General features: G+C 32.2%; 1 protein-coding gene across 1 annotated transcript in view; it reads right to left on the reverse strand.

The window, feature by feature from the left end:
• Positions 1–7,197: 7,197 nt before the first annotated feature.
• LOC127711964 (fibrinogen C domain-containing protein 1-like) overlaps positions 7,198–16,875 on the reverse strand; it is a 166,005-nt gene continuing 156,327 nt past the window's right edge. The window contains exons 4-5 of the mRNA XM_052218120.1: positions 13,349–13,513; positions 7,198–8,594 (exon numbers count right to left, since the gene is read on the reverse strand). Coding sequence (XP_052074080.1) covers positions 8,347–8,594; positions 13,349–13,513 — 413 coding nt within the window. The 3' untranslated portion in view covers positions 7,198–8,346. The remainder of the gene's footprint in view (positions 8,595–13,348; positions 13,514–16,875) is intronic.

Genomic DNA, 16,875 nt, shown 5'->3' on the forward strand with positions numbered 1-16,875 from the left:
TGACATTTTAAACCCAATGTATATAGAAATAAGAAGATGTGGTATGCGTGCCAATGAGTCAACTCCCCATCCAAGTCACAATGTATAAAAAGTTAACAAATATAGGTCAAGGTATGGCCTTCAACACGGAGCTGTGGCTCACACCGAACAGAAAGCTATAAAGGACCCCAAAATGACTAGTATAAAACAATTCAAACAGGAAAACCAACGATTTAATCTATATAAAAAATGAGAAACGAGAAACACTTAAGAACCACATCAACAAATGACAACCACTGAAACGGGTTTCTGACTAAGGACAGGTGCAAACAAATGCAGCGGGTTTGAACGTTTTAACAGGCGCCAACCTTCATCCTAACATAACCTATTTAAGTGCCAATAGTTTGCCAATTTTAGCGAAAAGTAAAATCATCAATACCCATTTTAGCATTGACCCATATTTTATCTCCTTACAATAGGAAATAGTATAATGAATTTTAATATCAAGACAGCTTAATGTAAAAACGCCCATATTTGTGTTTCGTTTGTATAACTTATTTTTCTTAAATGGAAAGAAGACAACAGCGATATGGAAAAATTCCTTTGAAAAATCAAACTATTCTATTCTTGAATTATTTTTTGAGCAGTTCAATATAATTAAGTAGCATCTCTGTATTAATTCCTGGCCATTAAATACTTTGTCGATTACATGATGGTACAGTATCTACTTCGCACTGCACTGTTTTGCCGTGGTTTGTGTCAAAAGCGTTTATTTCCATGTTTAACAACAATAAAATCAAGCCAGCTTCAATTTCAGTTCATAGTGTCAACATGGTGAGTAACCTTTTTGCTAAAATTGGATTTTCATGTGAACAATTATCGATAATCTGTATTTCAGAATTGTCAATATTGATTACTGCAAAATGAGGCTGCAAATTCAAAAACATATTGCGATGTTTTTATTATTGTGAAAATTGCTATAGGATATGTTTTGTAAAAGTAAATACTCTCATTATAGAATTGAATATCATAATTTATATGCAACTTTCGCATAATTGTCCCCATGGACATAATATTACATCTGATTGTGCACCCTTTTTTGTTTTTTCTCAAAATAATTGTGGGGTTTTCCTAAGCAAATCAAAATACACTTTCGCATCGCTGGGTACTTATTTCGAATCTACACGTCTTTCTTATCCCTTGAGATTCTGAACTACATGAACTACATGTATTACAACAATCTCGGAATTTTAATCATATGCTGATATTATGTACCTCATATTTTGTTTAGAGTTTCAAATAATTTTTATCATGATTGTTCACATCTTATTTACTTTTCTTGACTGAATCATTTTTTAGTTTTCCTTAATATATCATGGACTTTGTATGGGGTGCCCCGATGGGTTTAACTTGTGAGCTTTACTAGCAGGATCTCCAGGTGAAAGAGTTTTTTTCATGATCGTTTGAAATGACAGTTACAGTAGGCGAGAAATAATAATTGCTTATTCAACGGTTATAACAACTACAGCATATTGTACCTTCACTCTAAGAGATACTTTGAATAACGAGTAGGGATAATCTTAGCACGACAAGGCGTTAAACTGTTATGAAAGGAAACAATTCTTTACCCGAAAGACCCTATTGATATTTGGAAATCCGTGGGTTTTTTTCTTGTCTTTTCTAGAAATCAGTATCAGATTTCACAGCTCTTGTATATCTCTTTAAGTAAAACGACGGTTTTCAGTCAATGTGAAAGAATTGTGAATTATCGCCAAAAAATGTAATAGGCTGCTTTAGGAGAAAATACCTCGTCAATAAATGTGTATTGCTTACCGTTATCTTCATCTGTCTTGCCGACTTTTTCATCAATGTAATCAGTTAACTGAACAGTCAAGTTCCTTTCAAAGTCAGCAATTTGTGATTTCAAAGTCACTTCCTGATCTTTCAATATCGTTTTAAGTGCATCACTAACAAACTGCTTAGATTTCACAGTTTCCTCGATATTTTTCATTTTTGCTTCAATTGCATCACTTACAAACTTTTTAACACGTTCGTTTGCTTTCGACATGTCCAAGGTGGCCACTAATGGAGCATTTTGATTATCAAGTAATCGAACCTCTACATCCTCACTAGAGTTCGATGTGGCTGTTGAAACCAACACAAGCAATGTGAATCCATAAATCCAAATTTTGAACATTATTAATTCTTCTTGGTTAATTTGCATGTGACTGTAATCCTAGCATTGACAATATCTACTTCTCATACTTACATTTTTTCTCAGATTATTCTTTTTGTAAGTATGTCAAGTACCTTGTTTTTCTTGCTATATTGCTTGATTAAAGCCAACGGCCTTTTAATTGGACATTTCCTTTCGATAGATACTTGTGAAATGAATGCAGTGTCATGTTTCATTTTAACTTCTTAATTATGGGTCGAAAGAATAAAGTATTTATCAAAATTTTTAGTAAAGTATCTCTCTACTGTTTCATGAATATTTGGAATGTATTAATATTCGTACCCGTCGTTTAGTTTATGAATAAATGAAATATGGGGTATACGTTAAGGGGAAAACAACCCAACGACAAAAATAATCAAACGATAGTACGTCAGGGACCTTCTATTATCTGAAGTTATATGTAGCTAGTACCTAGCTTTTTTTAACATAAAGACAAAATTGTCAATTATCATCTGAATTTCAACAAGCTTAATTTAGTTATACATTTTGTCCTTTTTGGTTTATAAACTCTTCATTTTTCAATAAGTGTTGGATTTAGAAATATGTTGGCCTCGAGCATCACTGAAGAGACACTCACTGTCGAAATGCACATCCGGTACAATACAATTGGTACCGTTAATGTTAGTAAGATGAATGTTTAAAGTAGAATTGAGTAACAATCTATTAATTTGCAAATATTTTCATACAAATTTATGAAAAGAAACGGAAACACGTCGAAAGAAAATCAATATATATTTCATTGTAAAACAAACCTGTTCTGTTAAGATTTATTTTAAACGGGAACTTTTCGAAATAGAATTAAAATAAAAACATTTTGCTAATGTTATAAGTATACCTTATTGCGCCTATCTATGTTGAACGCATTTATCCCATCGAACTAGAGATAAAGGATACACAGATACAGTTAAGTCTGCCTCATATCTTGACTTACATCTAAAAATTGACAATGAGGATCGGTTGAAAACAAAACTTTACGACAAAAGAGATGATTTCAGCTTCCCAATTGTGAACTTTCATTTCTATGAAGCAATATTGCAGCAGCGCATTGGAGTATATATCTCCCAATTGATACGATATTTCAGGGCTTGTGTTTCTTATCCTAATTTCCTTGATAGAGGGTTGCTGCTCATAAAGAAGCAATTAAACTAAGAGTTTCAATTGGTGAAGTTTAAATCATCCCTTCGTATATTTTACGGATGTCATCACGAGTTGGTTGACCTTTATGGAATATCTGTTTCACAGATGACAACGGATTCGTTTCAATTGTCGTAACTACAATCTCACCCCGTTTCCCCCGAATATGAACTACCGAATTAGATATTTCACCGGGTTTGTACTTACATGAGCAACACGACATGTGTCACATGTGAAGCAGGATCTGCATACCTTTTCAGAGCACCTGAGTTCGCTCCCAATATTTGGAGTGGTTCGTGTTGCTCAGTTTTTGGTTTTTATATGTCGTTTTGTGTACTGTTGTTTTTCTGTTTGTCTTTTTCTTTTTAAGCCATGGCGTTGTCAGTTTACTTTCGACTTATGAGTTTGAATGTCCCTTTGATATCCTTCGCCTCTCTTATAAACTTGACCAACATTACTTAAATGTAAAACATTTGTCAATGTACTTTAATCATTACACAATGAGAAACTGTTAATTTTTGCTGTATTTACAAAAGATTTATTATTGCATTTCCCGGATGGACTGAAAATAGTATACTTACTTATGCTTAGTATGATACTCCCAAAAAGGGATTAGACGGTTTGCTAACGCAAGATTCTTTGTGCCGCGTTGACATTCATTTTCAAGGACGATTATGCATGCATATATATTTTTCTTACTCACTTGGTTTATAATGAACATTTAGTGTTCAAGATATATATTTTTAAACAGTCATAGGAAAGTTTACCCCCCGCGCTTTCTAGGGAGATATAGCCATTTTGTTTTAAAGAAAATCACATACCAAATGAGTGTTCTTCACTTTTAAGGGGTATATATTTGAACACTTAATGATACATAATTCATATCGACAAACGTGAAGTTTTTCGTTACAATCTTCTTTTATTGTATTTTGCCGTTTGTCATTTTCATACAATGCAAAATTTATAAAAATAATGATTTCGAATAAAGCCTGAATACGCCGTTGAGATTCATATAAATAATTAGTTGGCCTCTCAAAGACAGCGTTAAACAACTAGTCTTTACACGCCTGTGGAACGTCTGGTTTTAATTTCATCTTGCGATTATGCATTAATTACTATGACAATACCGACTTAACCGGTTGACAAATCCAGGTCCTTTCATTTTGACATAACCCAATTCTTTCGATCCATGCAGAGAAATGCAAGTATTGATTTTGCTCAAAATGATCAATCTTGCAATCTCTATGTATGTATCTTTCTTTCCGTAAGTTTCGTTCCATACAATGTGCACAATTCAATAGGAAATTGAACAAATTCGAGGTAAGCTTAATTCATAATTTTGGCGTGCATTTTTACTTATTTCTCCATTAATTTAGAACGGTTGTAAAACAATTTTCCATCTCACAATCGAAAATAGTTATATCTATATTTATATTCTTCATTTTCATACAAATAACAAATAAATAAACAGAAATCTACCCTTTGTATGTCTGTAGGTAGTCATTACCGGATATTAGATACTATCGAGACCAAACATTTCTTGTCGGGTACTTCAGTTTTGTTTTCAGTTCAAATACATTGATGAAATACATTTACTAAGATAAACCTCTATTTAAATTTGTATTTTTCCGAATTTATTTTTGTTCTTTTTGTACGATCCAATCAAATCATGGTATTTAACCCATTTCTCTGACGTCATTCTATTGTTCTTACAGTGGATTATTTATCAAGAATCCACTGACCACTTCGTTAACTTAAGATAACTTATTTTATAACTTTAAACTTTTAACTTACGATTTTTTAACCTCTCAAAAACGAGTGGCATATGAAGGGTTCGAACTCGCGCGTATTTTCTTCATAATCAGTAGAGTCTTCAGTCTATGCATGATACCACTATACCACGAGTGCTCACATACATCATTATTTAAATAACACTCTTAAAGCGCACAACTGTCAATACATGTCAATAAACTGTATTTCTATCTCAGAGATAATTCGCTTTTGTTATCTAACAAAATACATATACTATGTCTGGATTTGTTCATGTTCTTTTCAAATTTATTTATATCACGTCAACATTGAACGGACTCTAATTTGAGTAAAGTGTGATATATAAGCTACGACCGTAAAACTACTTCTTTGACCGTAAAACCAGAAACATAATCATCGCCTTTACATGAAAATGAAGTATATAATACCTCTAAGATTAAAACTATTTTTATCGAGAAAAAAATTACAATGAAAAAATTTCATTCCGGATACAAGGTTCGAACTTTGCACTGTTAATATCACCGTTATGACATTCGTTACCAACGACTAGACGATCACAGCTATGAACAGCTTGATGGTAAGTTTATGAAATCAAGATAACTATTCATTGTACATCCGTAGCAAGAGCAATTCTGATGGGGATTCAGAATGCGTACCTCAGATAAAACTAGTTTATTTACCGGTGAACGATATATGCCAAATGTAATTATAACGTTAAAATAATCGTAACTTAATGAAGCGGAAACAGTTTAAACAGATTTGAATATAATTGTTCAATTTAAATCGTAAGCACAATCGTAATTTTAATACTTTAGGAAAGCAACATGAATTTGAGCATTATGAAATGGCAGATTTATGGCATCTACCTTATCAATATTTTTTTGACTAAGAACGGCTTAACGGTGTTTAGTCTTCAATTAACCAAATCATGTTGCTAAATATTATATATATAAATTTTGAAGGTTCTAAATTTTGGTAATTAAATTTTTTTAACTTTTCAAAACAAGATAAATAAATTCTGTATATTAATATATGTCTTTTTGAATAAATCAAATATACCAAAATCTATTCAATATAAATAATTTGTAATGATTAAACATTAAATGAAATATGTATATACAAAACTAAAATCTGGTGTTAAAAAGGGGAGCTAACACCCCATTTAAGTTATCTTAAACTTATGTTAACTTGTCAAATGTCTAATTATAGATGCGAACCGTGTGGATATAATCATTTCCAGCTATTATAGAATAAAAAAGACTAAATACTAAACTATTTTTATGAAATCTCGTTGATTCATTGTCAAAACGTAAAACAGACAGTCGTTTTAATAGAAATGGGTTAAGCTAGAGAATTGATAAGAAGTAGTGGATTCGGAAACGATAATCAACTTGCGACTAAAGTCGCTCGTTGATTATCGTCTACGAAACCACTACTTCTTATCAATTCTCTACTACATATTGATCTATAATAAATATAGTGCCAAATATATTTCTTGTGTATTTTAAAAACTTTAAATGAAAAGAGGTTTAAGGCACGTACTCTAGAGAAATTTCAGATTACAGTATATATAAATAAGATGTGGTATGAGTGCCAATGAGACAACTCTCCATCCAAGTCTCAATATATAAAAAGTAAACAATTATAGATCGAAGTACGGCCTTAAACACGGAGCATTGGCTCACACCGAACGGCAAGCTAAAAGGGTCCCAAAATGACTAGTATAAAACAATTCAAACAGGAAAACCAAGTATATGTCTGCTTAAGGTAGAGCATGAATGATGTGTTTTGAGTAGCAATACTTTCTCCAGTCTGTTCATCTTGTAAGCTTTATCTATAATCCTCTTTCTCAGAAACCTGTGTCTCTATTGTGATATATTGAGGATGGTTCACATCTAAGGTCCTTTTTCTTAAAAATTTTGTTCTTAATTATCTACACCTTCTGCTATTATTAAGTTCTGTAATAAGATAATTTCTCAGATCCTATGGTTATTAATTATTGATTTTTCTACCATAACAAGCTAAGGTGTATTTCTCGAGGAGACAGCAACTCAAGGACACAACAAAAACAAGACACATGTGTCTGCAATATATATCTTTTTATAGAACTGTAAATCAACATGAAAAAAGGTTATGAATAAACTCGTCATAGGTACCAGGCTTAAAATTTGTACGCCAGACGCATGTTTCGTCTACAAATGAATCATCAGGGACGCTTGAATAAAAAAATAAAAAAAAAATAACGGACAATCAAAGATATATGTTGAAATTAAGATGCTGTTCATTTACATTTTGTGCTGGAAAGTCTATGGTTTGAATGATATTAAGGTCCTTTTGGGGGTAAACATTGCATGAAAAGTAATCAAAATCCTAGTTTTACTGACTTATATCTTTTGACATTTAAAAAAGCATAGTGTAGTAAGTTTAAAATTCTTTACATTCTCTCCAGCCCATTTATATGTCGATTTAAATGTTTGGGGGTAAATATTGTATTCATGCAATCAAAACCCTTATGTTGCTGACTTGACAGTTATCTATTTTCAAAACTTTGTGACAACTTTTGAGATGAACAAAACATGGTGCATTGAGCACAATATTCAATACATCCAATTCATGAATATTTCAAGAAATTTATCAATGAAAAATATAGTCAAACAATCAAGTTCAAAAATGATGTGTACATGTATAACCGTACTTGTCAATAACATTACATTTATTGTGCACGGTGAATAAATCTAGTATCTGTTCTACAAGATATCAATAAGTTACATTGAAATTGGATTTATCTTCCTATGACCATAACTGTAATTGAACCAATTCACCAGTATTACCAATGATAATACAATACAATGTTTAAATTTTAGTTCCACTGCAAAATGGATTCAAGCTATACATTCGGTGCTCACAAACCTTTCGAATAATTCTTGTAATTTTTAATTTGTAACTTTTTTCTGTGATTTTCCGCTGTTATTTTTCCTTCATTGTTACTTGAAGACATGTTATCATGAAACATATGTGCATGGGCAAAACGATGCAGAAATTGTCAGCAAGTTTTATACTGAGGATCAAATCGTCAACTTAGACTAAATCCATAGTCACGATGCTTGGAAAGATCATGCACTTATATATGTTAATAAGAGAATAATATAATTCCAAACGCTCTGGAATGATTCAAACATATCTTTAATTATGTAGCAGTAATTGTTTTGATATGCTTATAAATGCCTTTACAGTCTCCTAAGCATCATTGAAGAAGACTTCATTGAATAATCGTTATTTTTCCAATAATACCATTGAATGCCTTTTGCATTGCCCTTTTCTCCTTCCATATATACTCCATTCAGGTTGGAGACTGCACATGATTTATACCACCAAGCGCCCTCTCTATCTATTCCGCAATTAACGCTGGTCTTTTGATCGTTGTCCCTGTCTTTGGTAGTAAAAGCTTGACCATTATGGTAACTCAGGCTATCTCCTGTTATAAATGTAAGAATCAGACATTCGACAAATTTCTTTTAAAAATTTTTACTTTCCGGCATAACTGTAAAACTGTAACACTAAAATTTAATCAAGCACCGATTAAAATAAAAAAATTCAGTGTTTTTAGCATTTACACCAAAATTCACAGTTTTTTTCTCAACATTTTTTTCTCAAATTTTCTTTCACAAAACAGGTATTTGGGTTAATGGAACTATACAATGTGAAATGCAAGGTATGTGTACTTGTAAAATAACCAAAGAACGAGGAGTCATTGTATCAAAATGCTGTTTTCGAAACGAATACAAACAATCAAGTTCCGATTAAAATATTAAATTTGTAAGAATGAAACTATATTTTAATTAAATACAGAATTAAGCCGAAATTTTACAATATTCCATCGGTCTAGTATGCATTACTTTGGCTGAAAATAATAAAACTGATTGTGTTCAAAATACTCAATTATCGACTGAGTCGATGAATACTCTTATTTGTTTCTTTTTCAATATTCCCTGTCAACTAACGTTACGAAAGTAAAAAAAAATACATTCTCATAAATAAGAGGCAACATCAGTATACCAACAAAAAAGATTATTTGTAAACAATGACAACTCAGACTTAGGTTCTAGTGATATATTTGAAGTCAGACTTCAAGCCAGGAAACACGAAATTATATCGCTTAGCAAACAAAAAGAGGAATATTTTAAGACATCATAAGGAAATATTTAACAATAGGGAGTAATCCATCGGTAGTCGAAATTGAAGATGTCCCTTTAACAAGTCCGATTTTCTTGGTTCGAAAAAACGCAAAAGAACAAATCAAATACTTTATAGAGAATGGTTCGTAAAAAAGAAAGGCGAAAGATGCCAAAGGGAAATTCAAACTTATAAGTCGAAAATAAACTGACAACGTCATAGATAAAAAAAAAGAAAAAAGACCAACAGACAAACCACGGTACACAAAGCACAACATAGGAAACTAATGACTGAGCAACATCAACCCCACCAAAAACTGGGGCCGGGGGGGGGGGGGGGGGGGGGGGGGGGGGGGGTGTCTCGGGTGCCCCAGAAGGGTAAGCAGAGCTTGCTCCACAGGTGCCACCCGTCGTGTTGCTCATGTAAGTACATACCGGTGATAAGTCTAATTCGGTACGTCACATTTGGGTAAAAGGAGACGGTATTGTAGTTACGACAATTGGAACATATTCATCCGAGAAACTGATTTCATAACGATCAACCAACTCGTGCTGGGGTCCGTGAATTTACGAAGGAATGATTTCAATTTCATCACTTGGAACTCTTGGGTTATATCTTACTTGTGAGCAGCAATCATCTAGGAAATCAAGGAAGTTATGATATGAAACACGAGCCCTGAAATATTGTATCAACTGGGAGATATATATTCCGTATGCAGGCGCTGCTAGAATGTTGCTACATAGAGATGGTAAATTCACAATGAAGAAGCTGAAATCCTTTCTTTTGGCGTAAAGTTTTGTTTCATACGACCCAAATTGTCAATTTCTAGATGTAAGTTCAGATATGAGGCAGACTTAACTGTATCTGTAGTATCCTTTATCTCAAGTTCGATGGGATAGGTGCGTTGTCAAAGTCTCATGTCGGTTTTAACCTTATATAGATTAGTTTTACGATCAGCAATTCTTAGTCGAATCCTTATTTACAACTCCTAACTAAATCATTTTCTAAAAGAAACTTAATTTACTGTTTTGGTTCATTTTACTTGCCTTTAGATGAGAGTCAAAGTTACTAGCATTATATTTAGAATAAGGAGATGTAGTATGATTGCCAACGAAAAAACAGTTTGCTATCTACCAGAGTTTAAATGACGTTGATTTAGGTAAATATAAGTCATTGTACGGCCTTCAACAATGAGCAAAATCAATACCGTATAGTTTGCTATAAAAGACTAAAAGGTGAAACAGTTCAAACAACGAAGTTCGTTGTACTTTAGACTACGAAGATACTATCGATAGTAGGCAGGTTAATGCACTTTAGAAAAATTAAGCAATGATTTTCGATGATTGCATCGAAATCTAAATCTGACGTCATAATCTAAACTATGCGGAACGTGATTGGCTAAAACGTTTATTCGACGTCAAATTTGAGCTTGTCAAGAACAGCTGATCGGGTACCTTGTTATGATAGACCAGCTAACGTCTAAAGAAGGATGTTGCTTATATTTTTAGGTAAGTTTGTTAAACACTATTATAGCTAATTATTGCCGAGTTTTGTAGATTTTCATTTAATTGGAGATAGTGTCTCGATTGGGTATGAATCTAGAATCTAGATTAAGCTGCAACTTAGGCGTTTTGATGTCAACATAACAAGAGAAGTAAACTCGGAGGCGAATTAAGGGGTAGGGAAGGGTGCCCCCTTAATTGAGCTAAATGAAATGGCTAATGCATATACTTTTGACATATCCCACTCCAAACGTTGCTTAATCAGGGAACCCCGGGTCCTCCTTTTGAAAATCCTGGATCCGCATCTGATTTGACTTCCAATGATTTTTAAAAAGAAAGGATGGAACTTGTAAGAAGTCCGAGCACCCTGGTTGCACCCCCCCCCCCCCCCCCCCCCCTTTTCCGCCTCTGATGCATGTCATGTTTTTAAGTTTAGGTTGGAGGCAAACACTAGACATAGCTATTCAGTAAGTTTTCAGCATGAATCTTCAGATTGCACATGCAAAATTATTTCCTTATATGTTTATTTTAATTGGATAACATATGAAGAGAAAGAAAATATTTTACAATATATGCATGCATGGCACTGTGTATGCAATCACACTTATGATTTGCCAGAATATAACAAATTTGAAAAGGCAAGCACAAGAGATGTTTAAATATATATAACAGCTATTATTTATTATGGCCATAATTTAAAGAAAACAAAATCTCATTTTGTATGGTTTTAAATCTGATATTCATTATACCATCTTCTTCATTCATCCCTTTCTGTGTACATTTAAATTTTAACATTAATCAATATATTCTACTTTAATATATGTTAGTCTATAGATTAATGTTTTATTTGTTATAAATATTGGTTAACTATCAAAATTTGTATCTGAAATCTGTCAGTTTTAATTATATTTCTTTCTGTAGATCTTTTTCACATTTTGACAAGCATCACTTAAAACAATAAACATAAGTCTTATTCTTGTTCATTTACAATGGGATGTGTAAATTTAGTTTGAAACCTTTCAGTAATTATTGTAACTTCTTTTGTATAATGATTCACACCATACTGTTACATTAAAATGACAATATTAATGATTAAAGACATGTTTTAATTATATTAAGCAAGAGGTCTACACAATGTAAGCATTAATTTTATAATGTATGTCAGCAAAGGGTCTGGATAGGGCTCCTTCATATCTTTATTCTTTGAATTTTAAAATTTCTCTAGTCTTTATTTATGTTTTAACACCCCATTATTCTCTTTTCTTTTTCCCCCTGTTTTTCTTTGTCCTTTCATTTTTTCACCCTTTATTCTGCACTCCCCTAATTATTCCCTATCTGTGAACCCCATTTAGACCCTTATGTAGTAGGTGTGCATGATCTTTCTGCTTCATTGAGTTGGATTCAGTCACATTGAATATTGACTGATTAAGTTATAATAATAACAAAGTGGTTAAGCATTGTGATGGATAAATATCAGTTAAAGTATCCTGTAGTTAAACTTTAATTGTAGTTTTACAAAAAGGACTTAATTTTAAGGTACATTTTAAATCAATACAGAGTTTTATTCATGACAAGCTTAATTTACTTATATGCTATTAGAAAAACAAAATTTAAACTGAAGTTTACTATGTGTATCATAACATGAATGCAATAACATTTAGATTGCCTCTAACTGAGTGTTACAATATTTTTTTCAGTTTTATAATTAAGATGACTTGGAAGCAATGGTGTAATAATATAGTTTTTACAAACTGAAATTGAAAAAGTAATCAGAGGAAAAGATTGTGCACTTGTTTTACTTGAAGTTCAACAGACACAAGGACAGACCATATATATAATCATATTTTGGGATAATTTTAGATCTATGCATGAAAAGAAAAAAGTTTTAAAGATAATAATTGGGAAGACATATATAACACAATTACTACAGAGCTTAATAGGAAATAATCCATGGAATGTCACATGTGAATTGAAAGAAAAACTTTAAAATGAAGTAATCTTCAAACTTTTTTCACGAGAACTCATTGTAACGGTCATAAGAGATATTAAAGAAAGACAGGACTTTCGCACTGACACCAGTGTCCTGTGTTAATATTACTTACAATTGAACAAACATGCACTTATTTAGAAAAGTATTATTTGTCTTAATGTTTATTATTTTACATGGTTTACGAAAAGCCAGATTAGTAGTATTATATTATTTGTTCCGATAGTATAAAGACCTAATCTTGAAATGGCTGCAATACACAACTACGATCAATTTGTACTTCAGTGACTTACAATTTGAAAAGCTCCCGTAGTAACCATAATGGAATTGGCTACTTTCAAAATTTTCCATAACGCATGTTTATGTTAAAAGTTTTGATGCACTTAGTTCATATTCAAAAACAACTTTCTCTTTAGTTAAGCACACGCTCATAATATTTTGGAATCCGTTACTAGAAACCGTTAACCAATTACATTCAATAAGATGGTTATCATGGCAGTTGTGGAAAATTTATTATGAGATTTTGTTTTTGTAATTGCTATTATTTTGTAATAAATTATAACTCACCAGCATTCCCACTGTATCCAGCGACAGTTAATCTATAGTTGGTAGAAACATCACCAACCGAGAATGTTACATATCTGGCATAAGCTTTGTTGCTATCAAAATCGGATATGTCTACTTTTAGTTCGTAGTTTCCCTGTTTAGTGATTGTATGTATCTTTTGGTTACCTAAAAGAGAATACAAAATGACGTTTATAGAATTGATTGCAATATATGTGATGGATATAAGTTGATCCGAAAAGTAAGAAACATTACAACAAAGGAAGGCTTGGTTCATATATCAATTTTCTTTTCTTTATTATTTTCAAATGCATTTGAACTTCGTCCTTGATTTGGTCTTTCAATTATCTTTATTTGGGCGCCACTAATAAATCTTATTCAAACGAAGCGCAGGTTTGGCAAATCGAAAAATAATAAATAAATCATACTTTACCAGACTAAAATATCAATAAAATAATAAACTTTTGATTCTTTTTAAATTGAAACCATATGCTTAAAAGCTTGATTATTTTTATCTTACTTCATTTACTACACAAACAATGAAGAATTTGGACCAATTTAACATGTTTAATTGGTGACATGTGCGCATCAAAACTGTTATCTATTTTGTTTTTTTTTCTGGCCGTTCATATATCCTTAGACTTATTTCCGTTTATATTTGTACTTGTCTTGACATTATATTAATCTTTAGAATTTCTATTTTAGATGTCCATTTAGAGGTATTCATTTTCCTCTTTTCTGAATAGAAACGCCGACGTTCATAAAATGTTGTTGATAAAAGTTAGTCAAATAATGGCAATACGAATGCAATGTTTTTTACTGTAAACAACTTAGTTATTCACTGGCGTAAAATGCGAAATTTGGAGAAGTTCGGAAATGGACAAAATATATCATTCCAAGATCCATATACTTCATATTCACTGTCAGACGCGATAATAGGAAAAAAACTAGGTATTACGTTTTGAAAATACAATAGCATTAAAATATGACGTTTTAATGTACAACAACATGATTGAATTATGTGTTATTAAAGCAACAGAGTATAGAATATCGATTATTAAAAGCGATTTATTTTCACAATGAATAATAGGAAAACAAAGGATATGGGGTATCCATCCATAACACAAAATCAGTACATGCACAGCAAAAAACACAAAAAGCAAAGTAACCACGCTTTAATTGCTGTTCTTCATCTCAAAGTCACAATGAGGCATTCAACACGGAGCAAAAAAGATCTCACCTCACTGCAAGTTTAAAACGGCCCTAGCACCGGTTTGAGTGGAAATCTCTGCAAACTGAAATAATTCGGAGATATTTTGTAGATGTAACACTACCAAATTGGGCAAGGTAAAAAAATACATACTGGAAAGTAGTACATATTAAATACAAAATATTTCCTACGCATAGGCGTAAATATCAATAGAATATATTTGGGTAATTTAGGTATCAAATGAAAGGTGAATGACTATTGATCCTGGTAGAACATTTTTTGACTGATAACTTTAAACAATACAAAAATGTATGAATGCATTTAAAAACTGAGGGCATATATTGTCTGTTTCTCAGATATGAAGTACCTGGTTTAGCGAACCCAAAAATCCGGTAACCAGTACGGTCTGTGTAAATAACGGTATATAGAACCCCCCCCCCCCCCCCCCAACATAAATGCTACAAATAGAAAACTTTAACAGAGAAGGCGAAAAGGGGCAATAATAGATGGTGTGCGTCTTATCTAAATTTGAGAGAATGTTGTGGCACATATGAGAGATGTTATCTCAAGAATAAATACACCATGAATGCGTGTTTCATGTGCGATTTTGTTCTAATTTGGAATTTTTGATGGTGCAATGAATTTTCTTTGTGGATTTATGAGATAATTGGACATGCAACAACTGATACTATTTAATTGATGAGTATGATATACAATGTATAGATGACATTTACAATTTGAAATACAAACGTATCGTTCTTGCTTACTTGAATATAGAAACATTAAAGCTTGTAACAATAAACTGTTCTCAATATGTCATTGTATTCCTAAAGTAGGAAACTGTCCTATTTGTGACAACAATTTGTCTTCAAACATAAATTAAGGTGTCTCTATTGTTGCTAAAACATTCGTTACTGTATAAGATGCATGCACTAGTAAAAATCCAATGGCATGTGACATATTAATTATCCACAGTCATTCAAACGTGAATTGTAAATCAAGTTTATTGGACAGCTTTTCTGTCCAAGATAGACTCACTTACATCGGTACGTATGAGTGGTAGATCATGTCAGAATAAGGATGGTTTTATAGGTATACACTTTACATCGATAGACTTTCAACAAGTATATATATATTATTAAAGTATCGGTACAACGATGGTTCTTACATAAGCACTGATACTAGATTAAAGTATATATATATATGCTTTTTATAGGTATACTGATACTTGTTGAAAGCATACCGATGCTTTTTAGAAGTATACTGCTACTTGTTAAAAGTATAACGATGCCTTATATAAGTATACAGATACCGGTTAAAAGTAAACCTTATATATATACTGATACTAGATACAAGTATACCGATGCTTTTCATACGTATACCGATACTTGTTGAAAGTATGCTGATGCTTTTAAGAAGTATACCGATACTTGTTCGAAGTATACCGATGCTTTTGTATAATTATACTGATACTTGTTCGAAGTATACGGATGATTTTTATAAGTAAACTGATACTTGTTCAAAGAATATCGATGCTTTTTATAAGTAAACAAATACTTGCTTAAACTAAACCGATGCTTTTTAGAAGTATACCGATACTTGTTTATGAGTGGCCGTTTATGTCAAAATAACGATATTTCCATCTTTATAGTGTTTCCATCGTGATTGTTTTAACAAGTATCCCGATGTTTTTAACAACAACCATGATACATGTCAAAATTATCATGATACTTGCTCAAAGCATCACGAAGCAATTCAATTTACATAAGCATCGCGTTGGAAGCCAAAAACATCACTATGGGAGTTAAAAGCTTCACTATTGAATTCACAATCCCTCATAATGGAATTCGAAAGTATCGTGATGGAAGTTAAAAGCATCATGATATAAGACAAAAGCATCACGATTGAGGTAAAAAGCATCATGTTGGAACATTAAATGCTAAGACGGCCATTTTGTTCTAAATCTCGTTTACACACAATCGGCTCGTAAATTGTAATAATTGCTTTCATTGGTTGCAAAAGGATATTGCACTCTTGCGAGTTGACTTGTATCAATATACTTTAAACTTCCATCATGATGCTTTTGACTTTAATGGTGATGCTTTTAATCTCCATTGTGATGCTTTTGACTTCCATCATTATGCTTTTGACTTCCATCGCGATGCTTTTAACTTCCATCATGATGCTTTTGACTCCTATCATGATGCTTTTGGCTTCCATCGCAATGTAATTGTCAGTTAAATTATTTCGTGATGCTTTGAGCATAATACTTTAGACTTGTATCATGCTTCTGACAAGCATCATGATACTTGTAAAATGC

The sequence above is a fragment of the Mytilus californianus genome, unplaced genomic scaffold (assembly GCF_021869535.1).
Source record: "Mytilus californianus isolate M0D057914Y unplaced genomic scaffold, xbMytCali1.0.p SCAF_8, whole genome shotgun sequence".
Classification (NCBI taxonomy): domain Eukaryota; kingdom Metazoa; phylum Mollusca; class Bivalvia; order Mytilida; family Mytilidae; genus Mytilus; species Mytilus californianus.